This window comes from Corapipo altera, unplaced genomic scaffold, assembly GCF_003945725.1.
Source record: "Corapipo altera isolate COAL_440 unplaced genomic scaffold, ASM394572v1 0, whole genome shotgun sequence".
Taxonomy (NCBI): domain Eukaryota; kingdom Metazoa; phylum Chordata; class Aves; order Passeriformes; family Pipridae; genus Corapipo; species Corapipo altera.
This window is the reverse complement of record NW_020884872.1, coordinates 12,768,896-12,782,156: the sequence shown is the minus strand read 5'-3', so window position 1 is coordinate 12,782,156 and position 13,261 is coordinate 12,768,896. Positions and strand designations below refer to the sequence as shown.

General features: G+C 35.3%; 1 protein-coding gene across 2 annotated transcripts in view; it reads left to right on the top strand.

Moving 5' to 3' along the window:
- The window catches only part of POLA1 (DNA polymerase alpha 1, catalytic subunit), a 191,122-nt gene that overhangs the window by 84,961 nt on the left and 92,900 nt on the right, over window positions 1-13,261 (top strand). For both annotated transcript variants that reach the window (XM_027636829.1, XM_027636819.1), the window contains exons 33-34: window positions 1,449-1,630; window positions 3,209-3,340. In XM_027636829.1, the coding sequence (XP_027492630.1) occupies window positions 1,449-1,630; window positions 3,209-3,340 (314 nt within the window). The remainder of the gene's footprint in view (window positions 1-1,448; window positions 1,631-3,208; window positions 3,341-13,261) is intronic.

Here is a 13,261-nt window from a genome sequence, read left to right as displayed (position 1 = left end):
TTATGCATTGACATTTTTCTCTTCTGATAAAATTAAAATTGGGAAAATTGAAATTAGTGAAACCCGTATTCTAACAAGAACCAAATAAACTTATTTGGCAATGGAATTTTTCCTTGTCCTTGAATTTGTTTTAGGACTGCAAAGTAGAAATTCCGAATAGCGGTAGTTAAGTCAGACATATCGAATCTTTTATGTAAAGATTGTATCTGCCTGTAAAACACAACTGTTTTTTAAGTACAATAGTAGTTGTCTAGTTTAGCTGAATGTTTTTCCCAGCCTTGTTCTTAGTTGTCTGTAAGTCTCATGGTACAGTATAGTAAGGTTAAGCTTTACTTTCTATTTCTGATCTTTGTTGTACTTTCTGTGGGAATTACTTTATTTTTTTCTGAACTTTATAGGAGATCTGGGTTAATGCATAGTAATCTGCAACTTGGCCTAATTAATGTCTGTTAAAAATATTTTTTGAAGTGCTTTTCTGATTTTCTTAATAATAAAGTAAGCCATGGTTTTCTGAATGTTTTCTCCTACGTGCTCATTCGATTAATTTTTTTCCTAACATGTGCTATTTGCTAGAGTTAACAAAAAAACCCCTGTAAATGAGATGCATGGACTTTTAAAAGGTTGCACATGACAAAGGATGACAAAACCTGTGGATTTTTATTAAGTTTACTTTGGCAGTCTCATTCCTAGGGCAATGAACTTCGCGCTTACTTGCTTATTTACTTATTTGTGGTTGAATCAGTATTTTTAGGATCTTTCTGTGTATTTATTTGTTTAAAATCTTGAGTTCTGGCAATCAAAAATAAAGCACTTTGTCTCCAGCGCTGCCGTTTTAAATGCTGCTACTGAATTTTAACCACTGCATTAGATTGAAACCTACATGCTGTTAACCACTGAGCCAAAATGAAATCGACCACTGCATTGAAATCAGAGTTGGCAGTTGTACACGGACTTGAAGGAGTTGGTAATAGCAGTGCACCCGCGTTTCTTTAATGGGGTTTTTATTCTCTGTTTTTGGTTTTAATGGTGCCGTTTTGATTTAAAGACTGTTTCTTAATAATGATGCACATTTTTATTGAAATATTTTCAGTGTAACTTAAGAAGAAAATAACAATAAAGCTATCTGCTAGGAGTGGTTTCCTCAGAAACAAAATGTTCTGTTGCATACTCCCATGATAATGCAGTGGGCTTGTTTTATTTATAAAGCAATCTTGCGTAAGAAGATAAGTAAGAAGCTTTCTTCATGTTTTGTGAACCTTTATTCATGGTTAAAAATTGTAGAATGTATTTATGTTTTATAGAGGAAGTTTTGCTAAGGAGAGATTTTCAGCTTCTGAATTTACATTTTGTAACTTTCTTTTGAATCTGCTTCACCAAGCATATGAAAAATAAGCCTGCTTGCATGGTTGACCTCTTAGTCTTTTGAAATTTTTGTTTCTTATTAATAGGACTGGATCCCTCCCAATTCAGAGTCCATCACCATTACCATAAAGATGAGGAGAATGATGCCTTGGTTGGTGGCCCAGCTCAGCTCACTGATGAGGAGAAATATAGGGATTGTGAAAGATTCAAGTTTTGCTGCCTCAAATGCGGAACAGAAAATATTTATGACAATGTCTTTGATGGTTCGGTTAGTTTTTTTTATTGTTTTATTTCTGTTCATTGGTGAGGGAGAAAAAATACTTGTAGAGAGAACAGCTTTTCAGATAGGATTCATATGATGTAGGAGGAGATACCATATTGTTTCAGTCCTGCTATTTATAGCTTTGAAACAGATATTTGCTGATAGGATAGTGCTGAAATATTTTTCCCATTTTTGCATTTCTCTATATAATAAAACTTTCATATAGCAATGGCAATTTCTTATCCTAAATCATATTAATTGGAACAAAGTGTGCTTTAAACTTGTGTTTATCTTGCTACATCCCGCCTCCCTTCTTCACAGTGAGGTTTTTCTGTTATCTTTCCTTCTGTCTTTGTGAATTGAACATAAAAAGTCATAGGGGTGCATTCTGGTTGAGAAGTTCTGCCAAAAAATGTATCTCTGACCTTGGATAACAACTTGAAATAGGGCCAAGTATTTAACTCTACAGCGATGTTATGTATGTATTAGTCATCGGCAAATTAGTGAGCTTCAGAGTACTGAAAACCTTGAAACTGAAAGCAAATAAATCTTTTATCTAAATTAAAAGTAATTATTTTAAGTTAATTTGGACAAACAGCAGATGTTTTGCATTTTTTTGAACCAAAATAAAGCAGTCTTTGGAAGCAAGTAAGAGGAAAAGACATACAAATCTAGTGATACTTTGTGAATCCTTGACTTTTGTTCACTGCAGCTGTAAATAAGACAGTTAATTGCTTGTAGGCTTGACAACTTGCAGATGGGCTAACTGGAGAGAAGTGGATGTCAGACTCCTTAAAAAAAACCCAAAACATCCCCACCGCCAAATAACAAAAGAAATCCGGAATCCGAACCAAAAAAGGCCTCTGTATTCCACTTGGAATTATTTAGTGTTGTGGGTGGGACCATTTAGCAAAGATGGCTCACATCAGTCAAGTCTTACCTTGAAAAAAGTTTTCTGAAAGTTTTATGAATGTTCAGCCTACCAGATTGCTCTTATATTAGTGAGAATTCCAGTAACTTAATTTCAGTTATTCACGCAACACGTCCAGGTTCTGAAATTTTATTGTCAGGTGTTCAGAAGGTTTTGAAAGTAAGGGAATGAGATGGTGCAAAACTATTCTTTGAACTCAGAGAAAATAAAAGATGATCACGAGATTCTTGTTTAATGAGGTTTGTCTCTACAACCCTATTGGTAATTTCGTGATTTGTATTTCTAAGTTGATTTCGATGTTCAGTTCGGTGATCTGGGGCAGAACTTTGATGGCCCTGCTAAAACAGCAAACCTGTGTTGCTTGGGCAGAGATGGGGGAGCATGATTTGTCCACAGATCAATTTTTTTTTTTACTCAACATCTTTTTTTTTAATTACTAACTTTATGGCGTGTTCTCCAAAAGAGCTTTCGGTAAGAAGAGAGTGGGAAAGCTGTAGGTCAGAGATATCTTCATGTGGGTATGGCCAACTGTAAGGGGAAGAAAGAAGGCCCAGGTATTACAGGCCCTTTAAGACTATTACTGTCTAAACTCCTGTGGTAACTTCTACCATCTGTAGCAGTGATGCATGCTGGTTTTACACTTCTGTTTTCAGGGACGATTTATTGAACCCAGCTTGCAAAGGTGCAGTAAGACTGACTGTGACGAGCCTCCTTTCAACTATGTGGTTCAAATGAACAACAAGTTACTGCTGGATATTAGACGCTACATTAGAAAATACTATAATGTAAGTATTCAGAAAATACTCTGCCATATGGAATGAGTGTTTGAAGTAGTGTTGAATTTTTAGTGACTGTCATGTTACTTTTTTTTTGTATAGCATAAGGTAGTAGCTTGCAACATCAAACCCCAACTTTATGAAAGGCAAACAATCTGTGATTTCAAATATTGATTTAGAATGTTTGTTTTCTCAGTTCGATCTCAAGATAGTCAGATGTACTCAAATTTTTGTAGCAGTGTGTGTCAACATTGTTACAGATGTTGTAGCTCTCTGTTTTCCAGACTTTTAGCCAGAGTGCAGAGAGTTGATTATCATAATGCTTTTAGGAAAATCTGTGAAGCCTATCACATACACAGATACCAATTTCTCATGTCACTGAAATACGATTCTCTTTCTCCAACCCAAATTGATGTATATTGTGAAAAGGAAGACGGAGTGTAGGTCTGTAAAAAGTCTTTGAAGGACAGTAGGAAAGGAAGTACTGTGAATCTTTCTTCATAATGATTAAGAAGGGAAAAAAGAGGAGAAAGATGGATAGTTAATTTATATAATTCTCTTTTTTGGGGGAAGTGGTGCAAGAAATCCCAAGTGCCAGCACTAGTGGTTGGCTTTGTGTGGCATTGTGAGTAAAAAAAGTGTAATATTTGAAATCCCTGTCTTCGCACTGTCCCAAGTGGTGACTGGGTAGGACAAAACCCACCATGCTTATAAAATTATATCAGTATGTTTTGCATTTCTGATATGCTGGAAACATCATATTTTGTGAACTGGCAGCTAGGTATTTTGGTCAAATTTTCATAGATCACTTCATTCTATTGCCTGCTTGCTTATTTTTGTTGTTCAGCATTGCATGTTTACATAGCTACAGGATAGACATAAATTTTGAAGGCAGTCATAACCTTTGGTTGCTCATAATTTTTGATATACTCAAAAAAGTAAATTGTTTTTGAAAATTTGGCCTTTACATGAATGACATATCTAATTCGTGGTGTGTTTTAAGTATCACAGAATACTTTTGCAGACAGCAGCTACAATGCTAAGAATTATCATTATGGTTTAATACTAAGTGTACATTTTGTGTTATCTTTCTTCTGTATGTGTTATCTTTCTTCTGTATTAGTTCTTATTGCAATTGTAGGTGTTTTCTAAGCTCTTTTCTCAAAGTGTAATAATTTCTGAATGTATGAATGCTTCTTTTGAAGATCTTTATCAAAAGGAACACAGAACTTTCTTAGAGTATTTAAATTCAAGCATTATTTCACAAGGTAGGGATAGATTATTCCTTTCCATTGAAGTTAAAGTTAGATGGCTTAGATGGGTTAAGTGACCAAAATGTGAAATCTCTTTGTTATTTCGTTGCAAAGGCCAACTGGCTGCAAAATTATCATTCAGTTGATACTAGTATATATATTATGTTAAATTATAGAAAGTGTTATTAAATAATATGTCTAAGTAATATGTTTTCAGAATTTTTATGTGAAAGTTACTTTTTAGATTTAATGTACATACGTTATGATACTACACAAGGCCACATGCTAAGTAATGTCAGGCATATAAAGTGCTAAAACCGTGTACATAAGATATGCAATAGTAAACTTGAAAGAAGAAAGATACATTTAGGACAGGAAAAATTCTTATTACTCATAAGAACAAAAAGTGGTTCCTTATTTTACTCTGTTCTTTTTTTTGTTGTTGTTGATTGTTTTGTTTTGTTTTTTAAGATCAAGCTGTGACCCAAATTGAAATGGTTGAATATTGAATGCTGTAATGTGCTTACATTGTATTTGAATCTATTAAGTATCTTACTACATGGTATATAGGATAATGAAAATAATTAAAAAGAAAATTATTTGCCCATTTAAGTAAAAGCTTTTATAAATTCAGTTATATTCTTAGTACTGAGAATTTACTTTTAACCTGGTTAGCTATAATAAGATTTAAAACTACTTTTTGACTGTGGAATACAGTTTTTTAGTGTAAAATGCAATTTCCAGATTGCACAATAATTTTCATTTTACAAAAGGGCTTTTCACGGAGTTGGGCAACTAAACTTTTTGTCCGTTTAGCTCCTAGAAAATCAGATGCTGAGAGTTGTAGTTTACTGCTTTCATCCAGTACTTGTAGTGACTGTATAACAGTTAGAGTTGAAATTCATCAAATGGGTGTTTGCACTAATATATATAATCAATCCTATAAGATATAAAGACACACCCAGATGTAATATGACAAAGAACTGTCCGAACAAACATTTGATGAAATTTTCAGATGCTTATTTAAATCTCCTTTTGTAGTGAATTGCATCTGAAAGGCACAGAAATACCAGTTTATAATGGTCAAAGATGGTGTCACTCCATTTTTTATTTTCTTTTTAGATATTTCTTAGTTTGTATGTTTGTCAAATGGAACATAATACAAAAACATAAAATGAGAAAATGTATTTTTTAACCTATAAAATAATGAGCTATCTTTTATGAAGGCAGCCCTATCAAGAGCCTCTCAGCCTGATCCACAGCTCACTGAGATGAATAAGCTTACTTTTTTCCAGTGAGCTTTGAATCAGATTTTTTTAAAGATCATTGCGTGTTGTTTCCTTTAATCTGTTGAAATGCTTTTATATGTGGCAGTGTAAATTTAAGGGCGGAGCGGAGTGCCACAAAATCTAAAAGTAGAAAATCTACTTGCCCTTTTTGGCACGTGAAACTGTGATAAATAAATATACACTGTGATGATGTATTCCTTTAAATGATGTACATTCCTTTAAAAAGATGCAAATGCAAGAGCATAAATAGAATTTCATAAGCCTACCACAATCCCATTGTTTTTGTAAATTACTCGCCTTTGTATCAAAATTTCTGCTTCCGCAATAATTTTTTGCCATTAAACATTGAAATGTTTTATATCTGACTTCCAAAACGTATCTACCATTGCTCCAGTATTTATGGTTTTCTTAATAGTATTAACAATATCAATTTTTATAATCTTACTATTAAATGTAAATATATCTAAAAATGACATGTAAAGATTTTATTTCTTCTCAGAAATGCATTATTCTATGAGAGATTGATCCTGTTGTGTGCTTCTTTTTTTTTTTTTTTAATTCTGCTTCAGAAGAGCAAATAGATGAAAAGAGAGAGAAACGCTAGCTAATCTAAATTGGGAAATGAAGAGGGCTTTTTTAAGCATGAAAATTTCATCATCTTGTCAGCTGGCAGAATGCCTGCTGTGTGGATTCACAAAGGCTAAGAATTACACTTTCATGAAATTTTCCTCACTAACTGCCCTGGTTAATTTGAAAGATAACCCACTGTTCTAATTCATTCCTCAATTGGGCGGTGCAGGTTTTATCTTTGATCTGACAAAGCATTTGTGTTAATCGTTTTGGCCCTCTACTAGACACTCTTGGGATTGTGCTTTTACAATAAATGTGTCTGTGATAGCTCTTTAGTCTATTATACTTACAATAGATCCATAGAACTGGTAATTAATTCTGTACTGCTTTGGAAATGGGGAAGAATAGGTGTAGCTCTGTCAAGTGCTGCTGGGAAGTTTGTTTAGCTAGTTCATTTTTGAAGTGTTACCCTCAGCCATCAATGAAACATCCATGCGAGGCAATGGCTGAAAGCTGAAATATGCAAGCATAAATGGAAAAACTGACCAACTTTCGTGCTTAAGGAGGGTGTAATTTCATTTTCAGTAAGTGGATCTAATTATTACGTTGGAACCTGTTTTGTGTTTCCCACTGGAATGTTCAAATGTTCATTTTTGAGCGCTTTGTAAACAAATACCAATTCTTAAATTCCCTTTTAAAAAACCCTGTAAAAATCAGTATTCACATCAATAAAATGAATCCCAAATCTTACTCAGCTATTGAAGTGTTAGTTTTGCCAACTGTAAAGAACTGAACTCCCCCCCCAGCCCAAGATATTGTAAATGCCATTTGAGCAGTAGCAAAATTAGTACAGATCTGGTTGGACTGAGAAGCTGTTGTCCTTGAAGCAGCAGTTTTTTAATATTTTTTTAAAACATCTATACACCTGTAGTACTGTTAGTAGTATATTTATAAATATGAAAATATTAAAACTTACTTTTATATAGATGCTCTTTCTATGCTGTCTGGTTAATGGTGCATGGCATCTGTAGATATTTTTATGTTTTTCAAAACACATAAAATGATGTGAACTTTAAAAAGGGTTTTTAAAAAATATTGAAAAAATCTTGGTGCAACCAGTATTGCACTGTTTTTGTTTTACAGTCTTTTTCTACTGGACCACTCTAACCCACAGGCAGAAGTGAGTTTGAAGGCTATTGAACACTGCTAAATAACTTTATATACTGTTCAGCTGTGAAAATTCAGTGTTCAATAGCCCTCAAAATTTCTCATTTCTTGCCTGTTGTGGGGTGGTCTACTTGCTTGCACATTAGGTCGTGGTATAAAAGCATGTTGGTACGCTATTCAAGATCTTGGAATTATTTTTTATATATATATTGCTGTCTTGGCTCTTGTATATATGTTCAAGGGGTTTGCATTAGTATTTTGTGCACTTAAAAAGGTAAAAGATTTCTAAACAAGGTAACATTATAAGAGGCGGCAGCATTCACACAGGTTTTGGGATTGCTTGGCACATTCATTTAAGAGAACAAAGATGACAGGGCTCCTTCTGAACCTGGAATCTCCCACACCTCAGTGAAGTGCAGTGCCAACAACCCACAGGTGTGCACCACATGAACAGGTGAAAATACGATTGTAGATGATGTGATGACTTTTATAATCATGTTCTCACAACAGTCATGCATTGAAGGCGTTTTTGTTTGGGGGATGGGTAGGGGTAAGGAACTTCTTTGGTGTTAGGGAAAGGTGTTCAGTAGTGGCAATAGTGCAATATTTTATTTATTGCTGTGCTAATAGTACTAGTAGTATATGGGCATGTGATGAAGAGTAGTAAGGGCCAGAAGTGAGAAGGAATTGTGACACCATCCAATGTGGTAAGCAGAATCAGTTAGCTAGACTCTGCCGTCAGATAAACTCCAGTGATTATTTTCAGTCCTTCCTGTATGTGTGGAAATGGGTTTCTGAGTCTTTTCCAAGTTTGAACTTGTATCACTGTCATTTTGGTTTATACATAAACAGAGATGTTTATTTTTAGTACTGAAAGCTTCCAAGTCAAGGCAGAATTGAGAGAGATTGGAATGAAAGATAGAAGATTAATGTGATTCCATTCATAGTTTACTGGAACCTGAGAGAAGGGAGGTTGCCACCAGATTATCAGGAGTTTTCTCCTCCCCTCCACAGTAGGATTTTCTGATTCTCTCCTTGATTGAGGTTGACAGATGAGTGTTGTTTGGAATCATATTTTGGTTAACCAGGAGGAAATTAGAAATATCTTGATTATTGGACAGGGCAGTCAGTATGCTACCATAATATGTCTTTCATAATTTATATTTATTGAATAATAAAAGATAACCCTTTGGTCACCGTGTGTAGTGCATTTTGGGGATGAGTAAGCAGTTACTTGTCACAGCACTCATAGAGTCTATTAACTGGAATCGATGCACTATTACTGCAACTTCTCCATGATCTGCCCTGTAAAGGAGTTGTTTGGTTCAGACTTACAGCATCAATACGATTTTTAGTGAAGTGTTTCAAAGTAATGATCAATATGTCTTTACAAAGGTTTTAACTCTCTTCATTGGATTTTACCAGCCATGACGGACATGCATCCGTCTCACTGATTGCTGAGTGAGGCTGAGTATGATGCTCCAAATTTTAGCCACTAAGAATGAGTGAACACAAGCAAGGAAGCAAAATCTGTACTTAGTCCACAGTCTGGTACCTCACCAGAGAAGGATTAATGATACTAGACATCTCTGTCAGCTTTTTGTAGAAGAGGCTCCCCAGGCTGGACACTGCATGGAACAGGTTCTAAGAAATGGGGATTGCATCATTAGAGTAAAACTAACTTTGTAATTTCCTCTGTAGGTAGAATACAGGAATGTAAGGACTTATTGTCACAATAATTTGTCTGTTTGGGCTTATAAATGGCAGTATTGTGAACATCATGTTACAGGAAGTGTACCCAGGGGTAAAATACGGTTGTGGTTATGATTGCCACCAAGTGTGTAATGTTTACCTACGTGATTGAATCACTCATCTAATAACAAGATGTTGCTGCCTTCAGAGGATTACAGAAAGCACAGTCTTCAAAGGTACTCTGTTGGAACTGATCTGTTGCCCTGGTCAAAGCAGTGATGAATTTTGGCAACACTTGGGGTGTGTGTTTGTGCTGCAGTAGAGAGATATGGTTGTAGCTCTGTGTATCTGGTCTGACTTTAAACTGACTACAAGATAAGTAGCTTTGATGTAGCAGTCGCAGCACTTGTTACAAGATTCTGGAGCCAAGAATTTAAAACCTTGGGCAAATCTGTGTGTCCTGTGGAGAGATCTGCCATTACTACTGGTGCCTGAGCAAGGCACACTCCACTTTGAGTGAGCAAACATGCCCTCCTTTGGATACCTTGGATTGACACAAATTCTGTGGATGCTATATAGCTTTTGAGGACTTGTTGCTTCTGAGTCTATATTAATAACAAATAATTAATCACAAGAGGGTTTATAACAATTCACTGGTCTCAAAAGGATCATTGTTCATCTTTTTTTTTTTTTTTTGCAGTAGTTTTAGAGAGCTCTCTTAAATCTGTTAAGGTTTTTGTTATGTTCGATTTAAATTGTTGATGGAAAATGATCCCAGTAGTCACTAAATAGAGACATTACAAGAAGCAGAAGTCCAGATAAACTAATGAAGGCATAAAGTAAGTCTTAAAACCAGCAGTTGTCATGGAATTTTGATACAATTAAAGCCTTATACCATAATAACTTGGAACAACCAGTCACTGAAATATCAAACCTGTATTATTCTACAGAACTTTTAATAGAGAACCAGCTTGCTAGGAGATTATACAAGTCAACAAGGTCAGTTGGCCTTCAATGCTTGATGCTGCTGATGTGTGGATAACCAGCATACTTACAGCACTCAAGCACATTGCATCCACCAGGAGAATCAAGGTTAAAATCTGTAGCTGAAGAGACCATGTTTTCTCTGGATATAGATCCGTTTGTAAGGATTTGTTTGTTACATGTTCATGACCTAAAAATTATGTCGTTATCAGAAATGTTTTCATGGAAGTCACTAATAATACGGAAATCCACGATCCAACACTGATTTTAGAAAGTGAAAATTACTTACTTTTAAGCCCATTTAAAAAAAAAAAAAACAAAACCAACACACAACTTTTTGTGGCGCCATCTGTGGTAATTCAGAGTTGAATGGGCTTATAAAAGAAAAAATATGGGATGTTTTATAATACTTGTAAGATATCTATGTTACCCATCCTAAAGTTTCTTAGTCTTTATTATGACTCTACCTTCATCTTCAAAAGAAAGTTTAAAGTAAATTTTATAGTATTTGGGAAACTAATATATTTTCTATGTAGTTACCTCCTTCTGTAAACAGCTTTGTTTGATGCTGTCTTTTTTAGTCCACATTCCTGAAGCTAATTGAATAAGAAAACCGTGGGGGTGGGAGGCAACAGAAGGCATACAAGAAAAACTTGGTCTATATTTGCCACAGCATGCTTTTCTTTTTGGTGTAGTGGGAATGGGTTTTGCAGGTGTTCATTTTTCCCTGTCCATAGATATTAAAAGGATTGTTTTCATTTTTCTGGTTTAGAGCAGTTACAATTGTCCGAAAGTATTTCCAGCAATGTTTAGTCACTGTTCCGTTTCTCGATAATGTACTCGTAGAAAAATTAAATAAGGTATTCCTCAACAGAAGTGATTCCAGTACTCAAAATCTCATCATAAGGAACCTTTGTAGTTTATTGCAAAAACTTATATTCAGCTTCATTTAGGCAGCTCTTTAGTTCTTGCTGATATTTAGTATTTGGTGCAGCGAGGGAAAATGAATGAGTGATTAAGCATTTGAGAATCAAACAGACCAAATGGGGAGCACATCAGACCTTTCAGCTTGATTCCTGGACGTAAGTTACTTATGGGAAAAAACCTCAGAGCGTTGAGATCTGGGCAGCACCATTTAGCTAAACTCCTCTGCTCTTGTGTCTTCATTCCTGTGCATAGGGATGGGGAAGGTAACCCTCTCACTGGGTGAGACTTCTAGGGAATTATGGATTGACCAAGAGAAGTCACACCAGAGATAAGGCAACAAATTGTCTGAGATATCCTAGGAAACACCATAGTCAATTTTAGCAGCCTGTGCTGTGTTAGAGTTGACATTTTTTGCTCCTCTAGACTCATCAAACCTGTACTTCTACAGGTTTAAGAAGAACAGTTTTAAGAGCCTGTGGAGTTGAAGAATCTGAGATTAAAAAGAGATGTTATTTCATTTTAAGTGAGAATGTTTCCATCTGCAGGAAGAAATGGTGAAATACCGTTACATAAGACGTGGCTTCACATTTGCTTCAGTGTCTTGTTCAGAAGTCAAGTCAAGCTGCACAGGCTTTGTTTTCTAAAGTACCAATATTTCCTTCAGTGGATATATGCAAGTGAATTTTTTTTATTATTTTAATCCTCAGGCTTTAAGAAAATGACTACTTTGTATGCCTGCTTTGGGAGATAATATGATTTGAGTGCAGAACCTTATTCCAGTATGTAGTCAGGTAGTAAAGCTGTGCTTCAAAGCAGTTGTTGGCCCATGTGTAGCATCCCATGGGTAGGTGTCTGTAGAGTCCTAGAAACTTATCAACCAGGTTGGTTAGGCTGGCCTTCAGGTTATATTTCATTATATGACATCTACCCATGGACTTTATACTTCTATTTTTTATTGAACATTAGTTAATCTATTATTTAGTTGAACATGGGGTTTTTTGTACTGTCTGGTTTTTTGCAAATTGAGCCTGGTGAAGTGACAACTCCTTTACTCCTGTGCATTTTGTTATGGCACACTGGTTTAAAGACTCTTTTATTGCTAAAGGTGAACCTCCCCTCCCTATTGCCATGCCATGCCATGCTGAAGATTATTGTCTCTTCAGTCTGCCTACAGGTGCAGCATCCTATAACAGGAGAAAAAGAAAAAAAACTGTGTAGTCCTGCTAAAACTGTTCCAGTGGCTTAATGACAGTCTTGTTCACTTTCTTCCATCTGAAGAGTTTCAGCTATTGAAGTATCTTCAGTCTAGTAGATTGTGTTAAGGTTTGAATCCATAAATATATGAGGGGAACGTTTCTGAGGATTTCTGAAGGTGTGCCAGACTTCTACATGAAAATTAGGGCTCCGCAGAATCTGACAAGTAGATGTTTTCCTTTTTTCCTGAACTAAGTCATTAGCTTTGTAAGTGGCATCTGCAAGAGAGGCATCAAAAATCCATGACTATCCGTAAAGATAGAAGTGTTTATGCAGTGACTGAACTTGTTCTATCTAAAAATAAAAATCTGAGTTTCAGAATTGTAGCAGATACTTGGAATGCCTTGAATCTGTACCTTTGACCTCCTGTGTAACAGTATAAACAAAAGTTTGATGTTTGAAGATGGGTTTGGTTTTTATAATGCACCAGAAAACAATGCTGCTTTTTGTCTTGTCTTTTTCCTTTCTGTACTGGTACTGGTGTCTGCAGCTCAGATGTGGAAAACAAAAAAATAAGAACTCCCATATGGATTTATTTAATTAATGCACCCGCTCCCCAACAGTATCATCCCTGAGATTTGTTTAGCTGGCATTTTTCTTTTATTCTTTTTTCCTTTATCACTTGTCATCACCTGTCTTTGAAGATTATTTTTGTAGCAATATGCTGTCCTTTCTTAATGAAAATTTGGTTAGCTTAGCAATACTATTCCTTTTACCCTAATTTGAAGGAAGTTTCTGTATTAATATCTTCAGTTTGGATTATGTGTATTGATAGTGTCTTTTTTAAGATGTTT